This window comes from Primulina huaijiensis, chromosome 12 (genome assembly GCF_012295235.1).
Source record: "Primulina huaijiensis isolate GDHJ02 chromosome 12, ASM1229523v2, whole genome shotgun sequence".
NCBI lineage: Eukaryota > Viridiplantae > Streptophyta > Magnoliopsida > Lamiales > Gesneriaceae > Primulina > Primulina huaijiensis.
Window position 1 is genome coordinate 18,298,659 of NC_133317.1, and position 24,181 is coordinate 18,322,839.

General features: G+C 33.5%; 1 protein-coding gene and 1 long non-coding RNA gene across 2 annotated transcripts; both read left to right on the top strand.

The window, feature by feature from the left end:
* The first annotated feature begins 3,553 nt into the window (after nt 1–3,553).
* On the top strand, nt 3,554–13,367 carry LOC140989155 (uncharacterized). The gene is made up of 3 exons (XR_012177445.1): nt 3,554–4,111; nt 12,711–12,770; nt 13,238–13,367. It is a non-coding gene; the product is annotated as an uncharacterized lncRNA (long non-coding RNA).
* Nucleotides 13,368–19,477: 6,110 nt separating this feature from the next.
* Nucleotides 19,478–21,750, top strand: LOC140990001 (probable prolyl 4-hydroxylase 12). The gene is made up of 7 exons (XM_073459593.1): nt 19,478–19,643; nt 20,020–20,139; nt 20,373–20,430; nt 20,519–20,581; nt 20,778–20,835; nt 20,958–21,130; nt 21,218–21,750. The coding sequence occupies exons 1-7, from the start codon at nt 19,573–19,575 to the stop codon at nt 21,563–21,565; spliced, it is 891 nt and encodes a 296-aa protein (XP_073315694.1). The 5' UTR covers nt 19,478–19,572; the 3' UTR covers nt 21,566–21,750.
* Nucleotides 21,751–24,181: the final 2,431 nt, after the last annotated feature.

A 24,181-nucleotide genomic window follows, 5' to 3' on the forward strand; every position in this document is an offset into this window, starting at 1 on the left:
AAGGAGGGTCGCGCATATGCGCGAGACGTGTTTTGCAAAAAATGAGCCACTTGGCTTGTGCATGCACGTGTATGTATATATATATATATATATAAAGCTTCATTCCTCAATAAGAAAGAGGAAACTCGAGAAAGGCCAGGGGAAAAGTGGTGAAAATCCTTACGCCTTTTCTTGTAGAAATTTGAAGTTGACGGAAGATCCGTCCGTCAGATTGTTGATCCGACTTCAATACTGTGTTCCTATCGACGCATGCTCTAACTGGACGTAAGTTTTGTCACGTTTTGAAATTATGCTATTGTCAGAATTGAATAGGATTCAGATATGATGTTCTTGACATGCTAGACATCGTAGAATCGAAGTCAGATCGAAGAACAGATTTATTATGGAATTGTTATGATTTTTCAAAGTATATTGATTGATATTGGACATATTTGGATTATGGATTGATTTCAGATTGTATTGGAATGGAATATTGATATTATGATTCTCGATATGTCCTTTCAGATTTACAGAGACAATCTTGAGTTCAGAACTTCCGTTTCTTCAGACCGAGACTACAAACGAAAGGTATAAGTCAATGTGGTACTGGGAGATCGACACAAGTAGGATATACTTGTGTTTCCCTAAATCACATACTATTTGTTATTATTTGCATTGATTTGATTTGATATGCTTGTTTTATTGATGTATAGAGAGTATGTGTTTAGACGAGTGATCTTGTGACAGAAGTACCTGATAGTGGCGGGATCGCCACGGGCACATTGCACGATGTCACAAGATAGTGTATTGGCGATAGTGCCACAGTCTGTGACGGATAGGTCAAGACACTGGATGTTTGGTTATATCGACGTGGATAGAATCGGAGTTTCTTCTATTACTGTTGGTCGATATAGGAATACCAACTTCTGAAAACCGGGATCCCTAGACTAGGATTGAGTCTAGTCTGAGCCGTGGAGTCACGAGTATGATTGATAGTTTGATATTAATTATGTTTCAGATTTTGATATATATCTGATATCTGCTTCATGCTTTATATTAATTATATGATTGCATGTGTCGTTGATTTATACTGGGATTTGTTCTCACCGGAGTTATCCGGCTGTTGTCGTGTTTGTATGTGTGCATGACAACAGGTGGGACAGGTTCAGGGTCGAGGAGATGAAGAGAGAGATCGTGATTAGAGTGGAGACTACGGACTTGATCTGAGATAGGGTTCAACACTTGATATTTAGTAGTTGAACCTTAGTTTGTAAATGATTGTATATAGTACAAGACTTGTACTTTACTTTTATACTGACATGTATAGTAGAGTGATTCCATTACGTTCCGCATTTGATATTATATTTTAAAAAAAAAAATTTAGACCCTGTTTATTATAATTGAGTAATTAGTCCCAATGACGATTAAGAACATGATTAGCGTCCGGGTCCCCACAGCACCGGTCTTATTTGTAAGAAAGAAAGATGGAACGATGCGGCTTTGTATTGACTATCGACAGCTGAATAAGGTAATGATTAAGAATAAATATCCCCTCCCTCGTATTGATGATTTGTTTGATCAGTTGCAGGGAACCTGAGTATATTCGAAGATTGATTTGAGGTCAAGATATCATCAGATACGAGTTAGAGAGGAGGATATTCAGAAGACAGCATTCAGGACCAGATATGGGCTTTATGAGTTTTTGGTTATGCCGTTTGGGTTGACGAATGCTCCAGCTGTGTTCATGAGTTTGATGAATAGGATATTTGAGTCTTATCTCGATCGATGTGTTATTGTGTTTATTGATGATATATTGATATATTCCAGGAGTGAGGCTGAGCATGTTGGGCATTTGCGTTCAGTATTATAGGTACTGCGAGATAGACAGTTGTATGCCAAACTCAGTAAGTGTGAGTTTTGGTTGGATCGAGTAGTCTTCTTGGGTCATGTTATATCGAGAGATGGGATTTCTGTTGATCCAACGAAGGTCGAAGCCGTGTTACAGTAGTCTGCACCTACATCTGTACCAGAGATCCGTAGTTTCTTGGGTTTAGCGGGTTATTATCGTCGATTTATTGAGGGATTTTCAAAGATTGCTAGACCTTTGACACAGTTGATTCAGAAAGGTGTGCGATTTCAGTGGTCTGAAGCATGTGAGAGGAGTTTTCAGGAGTTGAAGCACCGACTGACGACTGCACCGGTGTTATCAATCCCTACAGAAAACGAGAGGTTTGTTGTTTATACTGATGCATCATTACATGGTTTGGGATGTGTTTTGATGCAGGATCTACATGTTGTTGCATATGCCTCGAGACAGCTGAAACCACACGAAACAAGGTACCCTGTGCATGACTTGGAGTTGGCCGCCATTATATTTGCCTTGAAGATATGACGACACTATTTATATGGTACCTCGTTTACGATTTATACGGATCATAAGAGTCTGAGATTTTTGTTTACTCAGACAGAGTTGAATATGAGGCAGAGACGGTGGTTAGATTTGTTGAAAGATTATGATTGTGAGATTGAGTATCATCCTAGTCGAGCTAATCTTACTGCTGATGCATTCAGTCGTAAAGTTAGTTGTACTGCAGAGGATGTGAGTCGTTTATCAGCTATGATGATGTCTTGTTGTTCCTTGGGATATGATGTTGATATCTCGACGACTCCTATCCAGGTATCGACCTTATTAGCTGAACCTGATATATATGATTGTATTCGTGAGGCACAGATGACAGATGAGAGAGGTCAGCGATGGAAAGAGTTGGTTTCTCATAAACAAGATACTCGTTTTAGAGTTGCTGATGATGGCAGTTTGAGGATGAATGATAGATGGGTAGTTCCTGATACACCTGAGTTACGCCAGGGCCTGTTGCGGCGTGCACATTGTAGTCGTTGTTCTATCCACCCTGGTGGCAAGAAGATGTATAAGGATCTACGCTCTCAGTTTTGGTGGAAAGGAATGAAACGTGATGTGATTGATTTTGTACGTCGATGTCTTAATTGTCAACAGATCAAAGCTGAGAGGGGAAGGCCAGGAGGTGAATTGAGAAGTTTAGAAGTACCGACTTGGAAATGGGAGCACATATCGATGGATTTTGGTGACTCATTTGCCAAGAAGCACTGGAACTATTGATGCTATTTGGGTGATTGTTGATCGATTGACGAAAGTTGCACATTTTATACCCTATAGCATGAATAGTACGTATTTGATGATGGCACAGTTGTATATACGAGAGATCGTATGGTTGCATGGGATTCCAGTGTCTATTATATCTGATAGAGATCCTCGATTTACTTCTCATCTTTGGGAAGGATTGCAGACTGCGATGGGGACAGAATTGAGATTGGGTACGGCTTATCATCCCCAGACAGATGGTCAGACTGAGCGTACTGTTCAGACGCTGGAGGATATGTTGCGTGCTTATGTTCTAGATTTTAAATCTGTTTGGCAGTCATCTATTCCATTGGTGTAGTTTGCGTATAACAATAGTTATCAGAGTAATATTCAGATGGCTCCATTTGAAGTATTGTATGGGAGGCGTTGTAGATCTCCGTTATAATGGGATGATGTTGATCGAGCTGCAGTTGCCGGTCCTGATATGATTCGTGAGATGGAACAGAAAGTAAAGTTGATACAGCAGCGATTGAAAGCAGCTCAAGATAGACAGGCCGCCTATGCCAATAAAAGACGAAGACCCTTAGAGTTTCAGCAGGGCGATCGAGTATTTTTGAAAGTTTTTCCTTTTCGTGGCACAGTGCGATTTGGTATTAAAGGAAAGTTGGCACCGAGATATGTTGGCCCATATGAGATATTGCAACGGATAAGCACTTTAGCTTATCGATTGGCTCTACCTCCATCTTTATCTGGTATTCATGATGTGTTTCATGTGTCGATGTTGCGGAAGTATGAGCCGGACCCTTCACATGTGTTGGATATTTCTGAGGTTCAGTTAGATCCTGATGTGTCTTATGTTGAGAGACCAGTTTGTATTTTGGATCGATCTGAACGAAAGCTTCGTAGTAAGCTTATACCGATGGTGAAGGTTCAGTGGGAGCATAGAGGTGTCGAAGAGGCCACTTGGGAGACAGAGCGGCATATGAGAGAGCTCTACCCCTACTTGTTCTGATGGTATGACGTATCTTTATTTATGCATGTTATTACTGTTGTTGATTAATTTCGGGGTCGAAATTCATTTAAGGGGGGTAGAAATGTAATGCATGAAGTAAATGTTACAACTATATAATATTATTGATGACATTTTTGTAAATAAGTTGAAAAATATTCAATTTATTTTGATGATATTTTCGTAAATAAGTTGAAAAATAATGAATTAATTTTAAGGACAAAATGGTAATTAGTGACATATCTTGTTCATATGAAGTCCAAATGATTTGAAATTTGGATATAACATAGAAAACTCAAAGATATAGAAGTTTTATGTTTTGAGTTTTGGAAAATGTGATCGTTTGACTGATCCAAAGGGATATACCGATGTTAAAATGTTAAATAGTATATATTATATTATCATCTGAGGCTTGAATACAATTGAATCTGATACGTGGCATTGTTTTACCAAATGTTTCCTTAGTGGCTTTCGCACACATGGAGATTATTGGTTTCCAAGCCTCAGATGGTATCAGAGCCATGTAAATAGTTTTTGTTGATGATTTAACACTGTTTATTCAAATGAATATTTTCAGTATAAAAGAAACTGTTAAAAATAGTTTAAATGAAGAATACGATTTACCTGAAAATTTAGATTTATTTAATAAATGGACAATTCCTAAGATAAAATCTAAAATGATCTATAAATTAGGAACATTTGAAAAAATAGGTTTTAAACAGGTAGTAAAAACTACAGAATCATCAGTACCTCTTCATAATGAAGAAATGGTTATTAGACTATTGAATAATAAAGATATTTTGCCTTATAGGAAAAATTACAGATTTATTCTTATAGGTTTAATACAAATTGCTTTTAGACCTTTAACTTTAGAAGGTTTACCAGAAAGCTTCATAGCAGCTTTAAGAGATGGAAGAAATTTGAATTGGAAACAATCCCTTATGAGAATAATTCAATCCAGTCTGGCTCATGGTCCAGTATATTTTGATGTTTATCCAAATTTGTCTTTATCTTTGTCTGATATAAATATCTTAGACTCTTTAACATTAAATGTTAAAACTCATGGTTATAATTATACTCCTGGTACAGAAGTTATATGTATCTGTTATCGTATTTATTTTAAACCATTGTTTACACTAAATCCTATGTGTAAAAGAATTGATAAAAAATTAAATGAAACAATTCTAATAGAAACTAATTTTAATAGATCTAATATTACAACCCGTAGATCTATAAAATGGGAAGAAATAGAATTTCCAGAAACCTGGATAATTGAACAAGCTGTTCCTAGAAATCCTATAATAAATAAGAATTTACAGCAAGTTATTCAAAATAATGAAAGATCTGTTCAAATACAGTTTAATAATGAACAAAGAAGATTATTACCCTCTTCTGTTTATGCTAGATCAAGATCTAGTCATTCTTTTATTTCACCTCTAGATTATATGGTGGATATTCCACAAACTTCTAGAGCTTCAACTTCTCAAATACGAGAAGAAGTAGAATCTTCAGCAGAAGATTTAATTATTAATCAAAATAATATTGTTCATCAATGTAAATTTCAAAAAGTTAAAGAAACTGATACTGTTTCAGAAATGAATTTTACTATTTAATGGATAGTAAACCAAAAATTGATTTTACTAAAGTATCTTTTGCTAGAGCAAAGATCAATTCAGAATTTTATTTACCCAAATGAAAATCTTTCAGGGATTGGTATTTTAAAAGTTTCTCTGAAGAAGAATTTGAATATATTGTCACAGAATTTTATAAATAATGTGAAAATCAAAATAGATTAATTCATTTTGTTCCTTGGTTTTTTAAAACATTTATTATAGATTATATTTCTATTCTTGAAAGAAATTATAAATTTCCTTCTGGACAGATTCAAAGATCTGTTTATCCTCCTCAACAATCTTTTATTATAGAAAAGAATAATAAAGTTTTGAATTTTACTGCTTTTTCAAAATTATTTGAAAATGATATGTTACAAATAACTGTTAAACATATTAATCAAATAATTGAAAAACAGAATTATACAAATTTATATCTTACGATAATAGGTGAAGAAATAGTTTCTCTTAAAGATCGTATTGATAAAATTATTTTAGCTATGAATAAAATTAAACCAGATGTTCATATACAAGAACCAGAAACTAATATTGTTTCTATTGCTAGTTCTTCTATTAAATCCCCTCCAGAAATTAAAGATTTTAAATTTAAATCTTCTGTTTCTGATTTAGAAAAATTATTAGAAGAAAAATTTAAAAATCTTAATTTAAATACTCTTAATGAAGAGATTGCTAATAATAATAATTTTTCTGATGAAGAAATTAATAAAATAAAATGGGCAGATAAACATACCCAAACTAAATATTATTATGATAGACCTACTCCAATGGATGTTCTTGTTGAAGAACAAGAATATATTTTCTCTAATAGTTATAATGGAAAAAGTATTTATGAATGGAATATTGATGGAGTTAGTGATAAACAAATTTATAATATTGCTCACAGAATGCTTATGTATAGTACTGTGTGTAAAAATTTAGGTAATACTGAAAAAAATATTGCTAGAATGATTATAGCAGGATTCACTGGCCAACTTAAAGGTTGGTGGGATAATTATTTAAATCAATTTCAGAAAAATGATATTTTTAATTCAATAAAAATTGAAGATAATATTCAGGTAGAAAATGTTGTTTATTCATTAATAACGACAATGATTGAACATTTTACTGGTAGATACACTGATAATAGTGAACAAATTCGTACTTTATTAAGTAATATAAAATGTAAAACACTTACTGATTTTAGATGGTATAAAGATACTTTTTTATCTCGAATTTATGAGATACCAGACTGTAATAATAGTCTTTGGAAAGCCAAATTTATAGATGGTTTACCCTTTCTCTTTGCAGAAAGAATTAGAAAAGTCTTAAGAAAGGATGATATAAATATTTCTTATGATAGTTATACTTATGGCAAATTAATAAGTATTTGTATCCAAGAGGGTTTAGCTCTCTGTAATGAATTAAAATTAAATAATCAGATTAAAAGACAGAATTTACTTGAAAGAAAACAATTAGGTAAATTTTGTGATCAATTTGGTATGGACCTACCTAATAAAGGTAAAAAGAATATAATAGATAAAGACGAAAGACCTTATAGGAAGAAAAGACATTTGTCTGATAGACAAAAAGATTGAAAGAAGAAAAGAAAAGAAAGCCGTGAATTACGGAAAGCTGAAAATTATAAAGCTAAAAATAAAATAATTATTTGTAGAAAATGTAAAAAGCCAGGACATTATGCTAATCAATGTTGGGCTAAAAACAAAATTAATAATTTAGATATTGATGAAAATCTTAAAGATAAAATCAATAAAATAATAATGGATTCTAATCAGAATTCAGATAGTGAATCTGATAATAGTTTAGAATCTTATAATTCAGACGAAATTTTAGATAATGATTACAGTTCTTCAGATCAAGAAAAATGTGATAATTGTATACAAGGAGAATCTTGTATCACTCATCTAAATGATACTGATAATAAAAATGATGAGTTTTATAAACTTATGTCTCAATTTAAAGATTTAAATATTAATATTTTAACTAATAATAATCTTTTAGAATTCCTTAAAATGATTAAGGATCCAATATTAAAATCTACTATAATAGATCAAATGGAACACACTGCTTCAACAAGTAGTGGAAATAATATAATTGTTAAACAAGAACAAGCTTATTCTATGGAAGAAGTAAAAAAACTTTTACAACAAAAATATAGTAAACAGAATCCTGTTACTATTCAAGATTTGGTAAAAGAGATTAATAATTTTAAAGAACAAATAAAAATTTTACATCAGAATAATACTCATTTAAGTTATCGTATCTCTGTTATTGAAAATAACAAAGAAGAATCTGATATTATTAATACTAATCAAAATATTTCATTTAATGATGATAATCATTTATCTGTTTTGAGTATGATAATATCTCAAAAATGGTATACAAATANCAATAGGATTACCTTGATAAGTTCCTATTATACCTGTTTCATCAACATGCTTTAAAGGATATATTTGATAAATAAAAGGTAAACCAAGTATTAATTGGCTAGAAATATCTTTTGCTAATAAAAAACTAGTTTGAATACAGTTTTTATCTTTGCAAATATAAGTTTTAGGTAATTTATAATTTATTTCTAAAGGTTCTCCTCCTGCATGAGAGAGAGAATGAGTAGTTTTATGAAAATATTTTGTAGGAATTAATCCTTCCTGTATGACATTCAAATCTGCACCACTATCTNGTTTTTGGAATAGAAAGAAACAATAATCTCTCTTCCATATGAAGAAGATTTTAAGGAAATAAATATTCCTACCAAGGCTCGTCCTTGTCAAATGAATTCTGAATATATAGAATTATGTAAAAAAGAAATTCATTTTTTATTAGAAAAAGGTTTAATAACACCTTCTCAATCTCCTTGGTCTTGTACTGCTTTCTATGTTAATATACATTCTGAGCAAGAAAGAGGAGTACCTAGATTAGTAATAAACTATAAACCTTTAAATAAGGTTTTAAAATGGATTAGGCATCCTATTCCTAATAAAAAAGATTTATTAGATAGATTAGTCAATGCAATTATATTTTCAAAATTTGATTTAAAATCAGAATTTTGGCAGATTCAAATACAAGAATCTGATAGATATAAAACTGCTTTTAATGCTCCTATAGGACATTATGAATGGACAGTTGTAAAGCCCATGGGCTGTTCCCGATCCAACTGGCGGGAGTCGGTTGTCCCATGACAGCATTACTCACTGACTCCTCCAGCCCAGGCACTGGAGTTTGTGCCTCCCCAGACTCGAACCTAAGATCTCCTGGACATATAGATACTTAGCACAAGTCTGGTATCAATTGAGCTAGTAGCTCAATTACAAAGATTTTTAGGAAGTTTAAATTATATTTCTCCTTATATTCAAAATCTTACTAAAGATTTTGCTATCTTATATGATAGACTTAAGAAAAATCCTTTACCCTGGACAGATAGGCATACTAAGGCTGTTCAGATTATAAAAGAAAATGTTAAAAATCTTCTTTGTCTTATGTTAGCAAATCCCCAATGGGATAAAATTGTTGAAACAGATGCTTCTGATATAGGTTTTGGTGGAATTTTGAAACAAAAAGATCCCCAAACTAAACAAGAATATTTGATTCGATTTTATTATGGGAAATGGAATAATGCCCAAAAGAATTATTCTACAGTAGCAAAAGAAATCTTAGCTATTGTTATATATATTTAAAAATTTCAAGATGATTTATATAATCAAAAGTTTATTATAAAAACTGATTGTAAATCTGCAAAATTTATGTTTAATAAAGATTTTAAACATGATATGTCTAAGCAAATGTTTGCAAGATGGCAGGCTCATTTAGCCCCTTTTGATTTTGAAATTATTTACAAAAAAGGTGAAGATAATCACCTACCTGATTTTTTAACTCGTGAATATTTATCTTAATGTCTTTCTTTACATATATGTATTCTCGAGGTAGAGGAGAGTCCTCTTATAGAGGGCGAGGTGGTAGGGGAAAACCCCCTAATATAATAGCACAGCATGGCAAGCAGAGGCTAATAGCCCACAACTTATCTAGTTCATCAGCCAGTAATACTGAGCAAAATAATGAGTTATACAATGAGTGTCAAGAATTTTTGAAACAAAAGCAGAAATCTAATACAGATTCTCAATCTTCAGCATCATATGCTAATATCACGAAAGAAGATGATAATGATTCGGCTCTATATACAGAGACCAAACATCGTGAATTAATTCTTCTTATAGAAGAAAAGGATATCCAATGGGAAAAGACTCCGTGGACTATCATGGAGAGATATTTAACAAATACATCATATGTATTTGGTTCTTATAAACAAAGAGGATTTTATGAAAATCTTCTGTTATCCACAAAAAGTGTTGATATAACTCACTTTTTCAGTAATCTCAGCAAAAAGGAAGTTATAACTTCTTCAAGTTCATTATCAAAAAGATAATATCTATTGAAGAATGGGGTATATCTCCATTGATTGAAAAAAAAATTTATTCTGATACTCATAAAATGAGTTTCAAATTTAATTTTTGGGATTATGTAGAGAGTTTTAATAAAACTCTATTCTATGAAAATGAGAAAATGAAACATACATGGTTTCTAAAAATTTGTGAAAATGTTCTTCATTATCCTGTTCCAAATTGGTTCTTCATATGGTGGAAGATTTTTGGTCCATCAACAAAAATTTTGCCTGAGGTTTTTATAAAACCAATGAATACTTGGTTAAATGTGTCACCAAACATTAAAAAATCTTTTTCTGAACATTGGATTGATGGAAAGACTATATGTCTATTCTTCATTGAATTTGGAATCCCATGGATCTGGAGATGGCAGCTAGAATTTGGTTATACTGATGAAGGTATCCCTTGCCTATGGAGAGTTAGCTCTACTAAATTTTGGGATAAACTTTTAAGAGAAGATCCAGCAACTGGACAGCTTTATGGCTCAGAAACTCTTCATCAAATGGAAGAAAAAATTTATGCATACCAGAAAGATTTACAGCATCAACAAGAAAAAGAAAAAGATGCAATGAGTCCATTTAAAATTTTGACTCAAAAATATTCAGAAATTTACTTCAAAGAGAAAATGTTAGAAATCTACATTGAAGAGATGAAGAAAGATCTCTACAAGAATATTGGATGTTCTGATTCATAATCTGACAAGTCTATGGCATCCGAATCCAGTGAAAATCAGTTTATTCATCTAATGCATATGCAAGATGCTCAAGATCCAGAGGATGATATTCCTCAATTTTCTCAGATCAATGATATTTTTGAAAATCTAAAAAATTCATTAAAAGATAATATTAAAGATGATTAGGACATCTTTAATATTTTAAATTATATACAAGTGGTATATCACGACAGCCGGTGGAAAAGCACAAGTTGGTGGAATCTCACTATTTACTTTTTGACTTTTGTAATCATGTTACTGTTTGCTTTAATAAAGCAATTTACTGTTTATATTTTTAGTTGAAATCCGGGGTTCATGTCCGGCTCTTTCATCTATATATAGGTTAGATCTGTGTTCTTAGAGGGGGACGGTCGAGTTTGCTCCCCTCTATTCCTCTCTTGTAAACAACCATTTTTAATAAAAGTTTCAACCTTTTGTATAAAAATTTCTTCTTCTGATTACAATTCTGTAAGTTTACTGTTTTTATTTTCTGTTTTTATTTATAGTTTTTAATATTTATATTTCATATATTAGCCTGAATGACAGGCCAAAAACATTTGTGTTAAATCATCCCATTACTAAATCATGATCTTTATTTATTTGTAACTTGGAATTAAATTGAAATGATAAAAGATTTCAATTAAATTTCGGAATTCGATGTAATATAAGGGTTAATGGTTGAACATAAGGTTTAAAGACGAACCAGGAAATAGTAAACACAAGGTTTGAGTTTAACCAGGAGGCATAAATTCATGTTGTAGCCCTTTAGCCTGTTTAGCCGAGAGATGGCGTTTAAGGCGTTCATGGGTGATTTTTATGAATTTATGTTTCTGAGAGGGCCCTCAGTAAATCCTTTATTGTTTAATTTCTCTGGTATATTTTAGTAATTCCTTTTATGTTTTGTAAAATTACCATAGATGAACTTTATATTCATTCTTATTCTGAAAATTAAATACCTTCTTTTATTAATTCAGTAATTTGAATATGGTATATAGGCCGGAAACCAATAATCTCCATGTGTGCGAAAGCCACTAAAGAAACATTTGGCAAAACAATGCCACGTATCAGATTCAATTGTATTCCAAGCATCAGATGGTAATATAATATACTATAATATTAAAAAAAAACTAAATTGGATTTGTGAATTCCACCAAACTCAATTGACAGAGGATAGAAACGAACGAGAGGAGGGGAGAGAAAATAGGTTTCATGTTTTTTTCGATCGTGCGACTTATCGGTTTATCCAATCGACGAACCGACTTCAGTTCTGTAATCGTTGACACGAGGTCTTCGATTCGAGGTATAAATTTTATAGTTTTGGTGATGTTTAAAATTCGTCGATTTCTGGAATAAATCCGATAAATTGTTAAATCATACTGAAATTGAAGATTTTTGAATAGTGTATGATCTTAACGAAGTAGAGAAGATTATTGTGTTGTTGTTTTGAATTATTCCTAATTTATTATAATTAGGGATTTTAATCGTTGAAATGAGATTGGAGAGTTGTTTGTCAGTTGTTATTAATTCTGATTATATATTCGGAGTCTACGAAGTATAGGCTACACATTGATATAAAGTTTTCATAATTTGACGGATGTTGTAGAATAGCCTATTATTTGAAATTAAATTAATTATGGTGTATTTGATGGTAGTAATGTGAATTAAATACACTAGAATATTAAATTGATGAACGATAAGAATTTATAATCGAGTTTTATATTTTGTTGAATTAATTGTTGTTGGGCTATTTGATGTTATACATATTGAGGCTGTAATGATTGTATTGATACGGTGATAATGATCTGATAATTGTTGTTGAATTATTTAGATACAACACAAGCCTCGGGATCAAAGAAATAGCCAGATTTTATATATACCCGATTATCAGGTACGTGTTGACGTACGAGCATATGTGGTTATTGTTTAGTATTGATTAATACTATTGCGTTGAACGATGATAAATCACTGGTATTTGGTGATTTGATATTATCTCTGTTGTTGTTTATTATTGTTGATATTGTTGGCTGTCGTTTGTTGGGAGACGTCACGTTGATGTTGTTCGTTCGACGATATTGCTGTCGCCGGTGTTGGGGTGCGACGTATCGTTGATGTTATTCGTTCGACGATATTGCTGTCGCCGGTGTTGGGGTGCGACGTATCGTCGATGTTGTTGTTGCAGTAGTATGAGAGTGATGACGTTGATATCGTTGGTGGTTTGATTGTCCAGAGACAGCAAAGGGAGTATTTCTGTTATCATTCCAGTTATATTTTATATTGTTGATAATATAACTGTTATGTATTACGATGATGATTGTTGTGTATGCTCACCCTTTGGGGGCTGTTTCTGTTGGACAGGTTACAGGACTCTGCTGTGAGACAGGATAGTGGTGAAGGACTAGGAGTGTCTAGTCAACCAGTCCTGTAGTTTATAGTAGATAGAGACAGTATAGTTTATTATCTTATTTGAGTTGTATGTGTGTATTTATTATACTGTTTTTGCTACACTGACGTAGATAGTGTGGTGATTGCACTATTTTGTCGTATATGCATTATATTATTACGTCGTTGAAAAGGGACTCAAAGCCGATTATCAGCCACATGTTGTATGCTGAACCTGACAAGATTCTTGTCTGAGGATGCTCCTAAACTCAAAGAAGGTGAGGGAGATGTTAGTGCGGTGGAGGCATGGAATCATTCTGATTTCTTATGCGGAAATTATATACTAAAAGGATTGGTCGATTCGCTCTAAAACGTGTTTTGCGAAAAGAAAACGGCTAAAGAGCTGTGGGAGTCCTTTGACAGAAAGTACAAAACCGAGGATGCCGTGGCCAAGAAGTTTCTTGTTGGCCGCTTTCTGGACTTTAAAATGGTGGACTCAAAGCCGATTATCAGCCAAGTTCAAGAAATCCATGTGATTCTTCACGAGATTCACGGTGAGGGGATGACTTTGAGCGAATCATTCCAAGTGGCTGCTATTGTTGAGAAGCTACCACCAGCTTGGAAGGATTTCAAAAATTATTTGAAGCACAAGCGCAAGGAGATGAATGTTGAAGTGCTCATTTTTCGACTTCGCATCAAGGAAGACAACAAGAGTTTGGAAAGACGATTGTTTTCTCATGTTGCTGCTAAAGCAAATGTTGTCGAGCATGGTCAAACTTCGAAAAAGAGAACCTTTTCCACCTCCAACAAAAAGTTGAACATGGGACCCAAGGGAGGCATTTCGGAGAAAAAGTTCTCTGGAAAGTGCTACAAATGTGATGTGGGTCACAAGGCCTCTGAATGTAAGAAGCCCAAGAGAAACCGAGAGGCAAATGTGGTAGAGAACATTTCTCAAGAGGTTTCGAATATGAATCTCTGTGCTGTAATATCATAAGTTAATCTGGTGGGTTCAAACCCAGGGGAGTGGTGGATCGACACTGGTGCCACTCGCCATGTTTGCTAGGACAAGGAGATGTTTGCTACTATTGTGGAATATGGGAATGGTGAAAAACTATTCATGGAAAATTCCGCTACTTTTGAAATCAAGGGTCAAGGGAAAGTTGTTCTAAAGATGACATCTGGAAAAGAACTGACTATGAACAATATGTTGTATGTACCTGACATCCGCAAGAACTTGGTGTCCGGGTCGCTTCTTAACAAGCATAGTTTCCGTACTGTCTAGTCAGATAAGGTTGTTTTGTCAAAAAGTGGAATGTTTGTTGGCAAAGGTTATGTTTGTAATGGGTTATTCAAACTCAATGTAATGGCTATTAAGCCCGTGATGAATAAAGTTAATACTTTTGCTTACTTGTTTGAGTCTTCTTGTTTGTGGCATGGTAGACTTGGACACGTTAATTATGATACCATTCGTAGACTAATTAAAATGAAAAGCATTCCTGCATTCCGAATTGATAAATAACACAAATGTTAAACTTGTGTTGAGGCAAAACTAACGAGATCATCTTTTCGAACAATTGAAAGAAATAGTGAACCAATTGATCTAATTCACTATGATATATGTGATTTAAAAGGTGTACAAATTCGTTGTGGAAATAAATACTTCATTAATTTTGTTGACGATAGCACAAAATATTGTTATGTGTATCTTCTTAAAAGTAAAGATGAAGGTATTGACAAATTTGTCCAATATAAGAGTGAAGTTGAAAACAAACTTAGCAAGAAAATTAAGGCACTAAGAAGTGATCGTGAAGGTGAATATGAATCACCATTTGCTGAGTTTTGTGCTCAACATGGTATCAAACATGAAAGAACTGCACCTTATTCTCCTCAGCAAAATGGCATTGCGGAGAGAAAAAATCGCACCTTGAAAGAAATGATGAATGTGTTGTTATTAAGTTCTGGTTTACCACAGAACATGTGGGGGAAGCTGTTCTAATAGCAAATTAACTTTTTAATAAGGTGCCCCGAAAAAAGCAAGACAAAAGTCCATACGAGTTATGAAAAGGTAGAAGTCCTTCCTACCAATACTTGCGAGTGTGGGGGTGTCTTGCCAATGTAGCAGTACCCACTCCAAAGAAAGTAAAGATATCACCGAAAACTGTTGATTGTATTTTCATTGGATATGCTCTAAACAGTAGTGCGTATCGTTTTCTTGTACATGAATCTCAAATACCTGATATTCACAAGAATACGATAATGAAATTAAGAAATGCTTCGTTTTTCGAACACATGTTTCCATGCAAATATAAGGAAGAACCAAGTTCATCCAAAAGATTATATGAGACAATTGATAAAGAACAAGAGCTTGATCAAGATATTGAACCTAGACGTAGCAAGAGAGCTAGGACTGAGAAATCTTTTGGTCCGGATTTCATCACTTTCATGATGGAAAGTGAACCTCAAAGCTTTAAGGAGGCAATGAGTTCATATGAGGGACCTCTATAGAAAGAGGCTATCAACTCCGAAATGAAATCTATTTTACAAAACCATACGTGAGAATTAGTAAATCTTCCTCCGGAAAGCAAACCACTAGGCCGTAAATGGATTTTCAAACAGAAAATGAAATCATATGGAACCATAGATAATTATAAAGCCAGATTGGTAATTAAAAGTTATCATCAACGTGAAGGACTTGATTAATTTGACCTATATTTTCCTGTATCGAGAATAACATCTATTCGTGTGATACTTGCTATTGCCGCCTTGCGAAATATTGAAATATACCAAATGGACGTACATACAGCTTTTCTAAATGGAGATTTAGAAGAGAAAATTTGCATGGAACAACCTGAGGGATTTTTCTGCTACTGTGCAAGAAAATAAGGTTTGTAAATTGGTTAAGTCTCTGTATGGCTTAAAACAAGCACAAAAGCAATGACACGAAAAATTTGATAAAGCCATGATGGAAAGTGGATTTCAATTCAGTGAATGTGACAAATGTGTATACATAAAAACACTGAAAATGGATATGTCATTTTATGTCTTTACGTAGATGACATACTTATCATTGGTAGTAATGATAAGATGATCAAATCCACCAAGAAGTTATTGCACTCAATATTTGACATGAAAGATTTGGGCTTAGCTGATGTAATCCTTAGAATTAAAATCCATAGAACATCAGAAAGGCTAGTCCTAAGTCAGTCACATTATGTTGACAAAATACTTGAGAAATTCAATAATGATGACTCTGCATTGGCTAGAACCCCGAAAGATACCAGTCAGCATCTATCAAAGAATCTAGGTGAGAGTATGTCTCATTAGAATACTCTCGAGTCATTAGAAGTCTGGTGTACTTAATGAGTTGTACAAGACCAGACATAGCTTATGCAGTAAGCAAATTGAGTAGATTCACGAGTAATCCCGGAGTTGAACACTGGAAAGCAATTATCAGATTGATAAGATACTTAAGGTTCACTCGTGATCATGGGCTGCACTATACCAGATATCTTGCTGCTATTGAAGGATACAGTGATGCAAATTGGATATCTGATATGAAAGACTCAAAATCTACAAGTGGATTTGTATTCACTTTAAAAGGTGCAACAATTACGTGAAAATATTCTAAACAAACTGTAATAGCCAGATACACGATGAAATCTAAGTTTATAGCTCTTGACAAGTGTGCTGAAGAGGTTGAATGGCTGCTTCACTTCTTAGAAGATGTTACAGGATGAGAAAAATCAGTGCCGGCTATATGAATACATTGTGATAGCCAATCTGCAATTGGAAGGGCACAAAATAAAATGTGTAATGGTAAGTCTAGGTATATATTTCGTAGACACAATACCATTAGACAACTACTCTCAACTGAAGTTATCTCTGTTGACTATGTAAAGTCAAAGGATAATATAGCAGATCCTCTAACCAAAAGATTAAACAGAGATTTAGTTGCGAAAATGTCGAGGGGAACGTTGCTCAAGCCTATAGAATAAATTGGTGTGAAGGAAAACCCAACCTACGCTGACTGGAGATCCCAAGAACTAGGTTCAATGGGACAACCTAATCGCACTGATTTGGTATAACACTGTGAGGGTTATCCCTAGCCCATTCCTATTATGAAACAGTGAATGTTGAGGATAAGCTTACGGCTTTTAATTATTCTGATGAGAAGAATATAGAATCACCTATGTGAAGAGAAGTGAGGCCGCTTCGAAAGAATTGTAAGGCTCAATTCTAGACCATCTCGCAGAACCAGGCATGTGTTCATGGCCAAAACGAACATAATCATGAGAACTGAATAGTGTCAGAGAGAGTCTTGTGTGAAATATATCTTAATTTACATAAACGGCAGAACAGTTCAAGGACATCATGTCTACTGGTCAGCTAGTAAAGCAAATATATTTCATAAGGGAAGGTTCAAAGGTAACACCTACCTATCTTATGCAAGATTCAACTGTAGAACTTTGTCACCAAGATTTGTATCAATTTTCATTCATGCGGGGGATTGTTGGAAATTTGAATCAAATTTAGAGTTTGAATAAAAATTATGTCTCATGAATGTGAGAGTGTCTTTTGGTTCTCCACATTTTTGAGTTAATTGAAGAGTTTTGGCTTTTCATATTCTTGAGTTAATGGGAAGATTAATTGAGTTAATTAATCTTGCATGACACTTGATGTGCATTTTGGGGCTTATAAATAGTGAGTTCATTTTCTCATTTCAAATACATGAAAATTTTATCTCTTTCAAGCATTCTCTTGTATTTCATATTGTTAACTTTCCATTTGGCCTCCGTTAAATCTCGGTGATAAAGTAAAGATACATTTTCAGTTCGTCGTAGTAGTGCCTTGTGCTAAGTCACTGCTGGTTGTTCCGGTGTATCATGAGAAACAGACGTCCAAGACGATCCTCAAAGTACATACTGGAGGGGACGAATCTGTTTTAAGGAAACTGTACACGCTACAGGCCTCGGTTTGGTTTGTTTTCCTTTGCACAATAATCATACTCTAAACAACACACTTTTTTCGGTTACTGCTTTATCTTTACGAGTTCGTTTGTAATTAACATATTTGGCTAACAGTTTTTCATTATTATTTTTAAAAAATAATAATAAGAACACTCCTCGCTTCACATTGCATATTTATTTTATATTGTGTCTATTCTTAATAATTTTTATTTTTTTAGTTTTCGTAGTGCTTGAAATTGAGTTGTGAATTTGGACTGCATGATTCCATGCTATTCATATAGATCATAGGAGTTGGTTTGGCTGTTTAGGACAAGAAAATTGAAAGATCTGCTTTGCTTTTTGTTTACCTTAAAATTAAAACACAATTTCATTGTAGTTATTTATCTTGGATTTGTGTTTTTTGGATCGTGTATTTGACTTTGCAGGAGACAAGAAAACGAAAATAAAGATTTTACATATATTTTTTGCTTATATTCCTGAGACAAATAATTTGTAGGTTGGATTCAATGAAATGGTTATATTTTTAGTTACTAAATATTTTTTGGCAAGAACTTGTGTGAGACTGTCTCACAGGTCGTATTTTGTGAGACAGATATTTTATTTGGGTCATCCATGAAAAAGTATTACTTTTTATGCTAAGAGTATTACTTTTTATTCTGAATATCGGTATGGTTGATCCGTCTCACAGATAAAGATTCGTGAGTTCGTCTCACAAGAGGCCTACTAATATTTTTTGTGCAAACAATTGTGATATTTGTTAATATTTTTCAACATTTCAGTAATTTATTAATTTATCATCACCAAGATACAACATTTACTTCTTGATTTTTTTTTTAAAAAAATCACTTCATATTTTTTTTGTAAATTTTCATAATCAAATCAAATAAATTTTTTAAAAAATTATTATGCATATATAAATCATGATATATAACGCGTGTGATTTAATCACTAATAATAATTAATTGAGAGAAAAAAAATGGTAGAATAATATGGGCATTTTAGGATTTTTAAATAATACAGGGTTATATGTAAGACAGACTATTTTTAAAAGTAAAGATTTTAAATGAGTTAGTTTAACTAAATTATCTATAATAAATTCAACCACTTTAATTAAAAACATCTTATTAATTACTTTAATTATAAATAAAAAATATATTGTTTGATACATCATTTTTAATTATATTTTAAACAACAAATCTATTTAAATTTTCATATAATAAATAAATAAATAAATAAATAAACAAGAGTAAAAACACGTGTAGACTCCTCTCCCACTACAGAAAAAAGAGAGATTGGTATTCCCAGGGGCTGATCGCTCTTTCTTTCGGTTTGCCGAGTCCATTAATGGCGACCCGCTTACCAATTCTCCTCGTACTTTTGGTGGCAACTTCTTTTGGTAGATCTTCCTCTCAAACGTAAGAAAACCCTTTAAGCTGTCGACTTTATTTAGCTTGTTTTGATGCAAAATGCGTGATCTGGAGTTGCCTTCTGTAGTAAGCGGATTTTACTCTCGCGGGTGCGTGATTTTTGTTCGAGTCCTACGTTTCACTATTGTTGTTGCGAAGAATTTAAAGACGGAAGTAGTTTTTATTCACTGATTTTAATTGTAATTAGCGTCATATTCTTGGAAGGCAGTTGAATTATGGCTGGAGTTATATTGGTACTTGATTAACATGTTGAGTTTGGATGATTTTGTTGAATTTGTGGCACTTCTCTTCCAAATGAATGCCTTAGGAGATGTTTATTTTGCATTTTCCTTTCAATGTATCTTTGTTTTGTTTGGAATTTCAGCGGTCTAAGAGAATTGAGATCCTTGGAGATTAACCAACAGAAAGGAGTTCAAATGAATCTTTCAATGCATCCAAAAAGTATCGACCCATCACAAGTCATTCAACTCTTACGGCAACCAAGGTCAGGCAATCCAAATAATTGGTGACTCCATTGACATGGTATTGCCACCATGTTCAGAAACTTTGATAAACTATGCATTTTATTGTTTGGAAAATGTTAAATATTATCTTGGTTTCATGGTTTGGTTCTAATGGATATGATTTGGAATTTTAATTAGGTGATTATGGCTTTATACTTTTATCTGTTCTGAAATTGAAATTTCTATTGGATTGATGACACTGTTCTGTGGACAGGTTTTTCCTCTATAAAAGCTTTCTATCCGATGACGAGTGTGATTACCTTATTTCTGGGGTAAATCCCACTTGTATTACTTATGTTACCATTGTGATATTTTGCTTTCTCGTTGTTCTTAAAGTACACATGGGATTATACTGTACAGGGTGAATCAACATCGAATGTTGACAAGATTAAGGTCAATTTGGATGTTTCGTCAAACTCAAATGTAAGTTTTTCATCTTTTGAGATCTAGGAAGTTATGGGCTGTTCATGCACTAAGAGATCTTATAACTTTTTTCCATGTAAATTATTCAGATGAGTTTGCCTCTTATCTGTTGAGATAATTTGCTAAAAGAAGTTTAAAATATTGTGCCGAGTTTTTGTCGTGTTCCTTCGAGCATAATCATTTGTATGGCTTGTAGGATGAAATTGTTTCAAGAGTTGAGGAAATGATCTCTGCTTGGACTTTCCTTCCTAAAGGTATATTCATATGCATGTTGGTGGACACTTTTTGTCTTGCAATTTTTTTTGTTTGCTCTTTGTGTTTCCACCTTTTCAACTGGTTTATGGTTTGCATAACAGGCTGTCTTTAATATTTTCAGAGAACAGCAAATCTTTGCAGATTCTGCACTTTGGGCCTGAAGACTCAAAACAAAGTTATAATTATTTTGATGTTAAATCTTCAGAGAAATTTGGGAATCTTTTATTTGCCACAGTTATATTGTATCTCTCAAATGTCGATCACGGAGGTCAGATAATTTTCCCTGAATCAGAGGTAAGAGAAAATTCCCGGTCACTTTCATTTTCACTATGTTGGGTTCTATTTTTTCCAGTTATCCAATCGGTTGTAAATTTTCTGCAGTACAAAATGTGGTCTGACTGTGTAAAGAGTAAAAATATTTTAAAACCTAGCAGAGGGGACGCCATCTTATTCTTCAATCGACATCTCAACACCACCCTTGATCGGAGTAGTTTCCATGCCAGATGTCCTGTCCTTAGTGGTGAAATGTGGTGTGCCACAAAATTATTTTATTTTAAAGGCATAACCCTTGAAAAGGATACGTTGCAATCTGACGATGCTGATTGCTCCGATGAAGATGAAAATTGTCCTCGGTGGGCTGCTGCAGGAGAGTGTGAAAGGAATTCGGTTTTCATGACCGGATCTCCTGATTACTATGGTACATGTAGGAAGAGCTGCAATGCATGCTGATGGTGATATTGAAATCAAGTATATAGATCTCATAATCACTTGTTATGTATCATGTTTTAAACTTTACTTTGATGTAGAGTAGAATTTTTCAGTTAATGATGATCTCTGTGTACATTCCTCACAGTATGGTTCACCTAAAGTTGACAAAGTTTTCTTGTTCTCGTAAATTTTGTTTATTTCTGTAACTATTAGCTCTGAAAAAAGTTGCATATACTAAATAAAAAGTATGAACTAGTCTTCCCTATGATGCAAGGTGAAAAATTGTTCAAGGCATTATCTGTTTTTTCTTGAATTATATCGACATTTGTCAAGTTAGAATTAAATTCTGAAACTCTTGATGGTTGAAAGAATGGCAGCAAAATATTCTATTAATTTTTAGTGGGAAGCATTAAATGCTTATATGTAAGGTTGTGTGAATGACATAAAAAAGCTGACTGCGTTGAGATTAAAAGTTTACTTGCTAGAGGGAAACTTGCATTGCTTGCTCCTATTTCTTGGAAAATGACCAAAGCATGGTCAATGATACCTTGATAGTACACATGGGAAATATAGAAATAAAGTTAGCTAAAGTATTGGTTTGTAAATTTCATGGGAGAGCTCTGAAGAACTCTGCAGAAGCAAAAAAAAAAAAGAAGCTTACTTGTGGACTCTCGTAGTTAGGCAAGATGATGAAATATGTTTTTACAGCTGATCGAGTGCCAGCTTTTTGTTCATCTGTCAAGGAAGAGTAGATAGAAGCTAAATGGATTGTTATCACGCCATGTTTGCAATTTTTACATTTTCTTTCTGTATAGAGGGTATGATCCCGGGACAACGATGAATTGTCTGGACTCTGGACCCTAAATTTATCCAGAGAGGCGCAGCTAAAATATATGGATGCCGATTACTATTGGTTTCGAGCTTGAAGCTTGAATATATTTTCATTTGAAGGAGGAGATCCCTTCCCCCTCTAGCCTCTCTATGAGAACGATACGACTTATATGTTAGAATCTAGAAAGATGAGTTAGTTTTTCTTTGGCTTAGATATTCTTGTTTAAAAGATTTTGACTTAAAATGCGGTGGAGGTCAGGTCATATTTAAAAGCCCAGTCTAGACTCTAGCCCACTATATGGGTCCGCCCATGTCAAGGGTGTAGTTCCCGGACTAGGACATGGATTCTACATGTGGTTCGGATGCTAGTTCAGGTTTGAGCTAGGGAAGTAGATGGAAGACTACGTTGCATTCTATTTCTGATTTTCGTACCTCGTTTGTTTTCTGGGGTACTAATTATTGCTAGCTCATTACCTAATTCCACAGGTGTCGTCAAAATGATGTGAATAGGAAATTTTCTACTGTGGAAATTGATTTAAAATTTTGCGATTCGGGGTTGTATGATGGACTTTCTGATTAAATTAAGTAGTCTCCATTGAATTTGTTTTCCGCCGGTGTATTCTGAAAAATCACAAACAAACAAACAAACAGGTGAGAGTGCACCAGGAGTTATCCCAGCAAAACTTGTTCGTGACGACTATAGAAGATATGTAGATTAGAGAGACCCAAGTCTTTTTAAGTTTTTAGCAAAGAAAGCAATAATAGAGAGAGACCCCCCCGAGTCTTAAAATTTTTTCTTATCCGTGTCAATGGATTTCTTTACCGTGTTTAGATTGATCGCACGCCAGTAGTTAAGTTTCATGATTTGTGGGATGCATCCTATGCTCTATGGGTTACATATGAATCACATTCTGTCTGTCTATAGATGTTGAGTTAACCAACCCGGAAAACCTCAGATGTATTGGCATATTCTGTTACTCTACAGAGGTCTCGGCTACTGCTTTAAGTTCGAGAGATCGCAACTCGGTTATCGAGGAAGACTTTAATCCTGAAGCTCGAGGAGTTCGATAATCAGGAGGTTCGCCTGTTATCATTCTTATTTCTCTAGAGAGGTTGACCTCAACTGTCCGATTCGAGATAATCAAGGATGGGGACATGCACTCTAAAATGCCAATTCATTTGTTGAATAGTCATCCTGAATCTCAAATATCAAATGAAGAGAATCAACGAGGGCTACCTAAGCATTTTCTTCTAACAAATATAGACCAAAAATAGGCTGTCACTACTTATTTGATCAAATCACTTTGTCTTGACGAAGGCAATGAACTCCAACTACCTATAAGGTATTTTGAAATTTAAATGAGCTGTGATTTAGAGAGAAATTTATTATTATTATTATTATTTATTATTTTCCCGTTAATTGTCTATCTTAAAAACAATAACTTCTTCAATACGCGTACACATTATTCTAGAGAGGTTTGCACTTGGGGTCCCACAGTAATTTTCTTATGAAATATGACAAGGACGTATGCATATAGTAACACAAACGGATAAGATTAGAAATTTGTGTCATAAAACTGTGTTAGCATCTCAAGGTAATATTCAATCAGACTGAATATTTTGAGCTACTAGAAATGTAACATCTCGAAAATTCGAGGGTCCACGTGAACTATATACATGCAAGATTATCAACTTTTTCTATATTTTAATTAAATTGCTTTAATTTCATAAATTAATTATGATGTGCATATTTACATGATTAAAATGTACTTTTCTGCATGAATGCATTAAAATGTATTTTTAAAG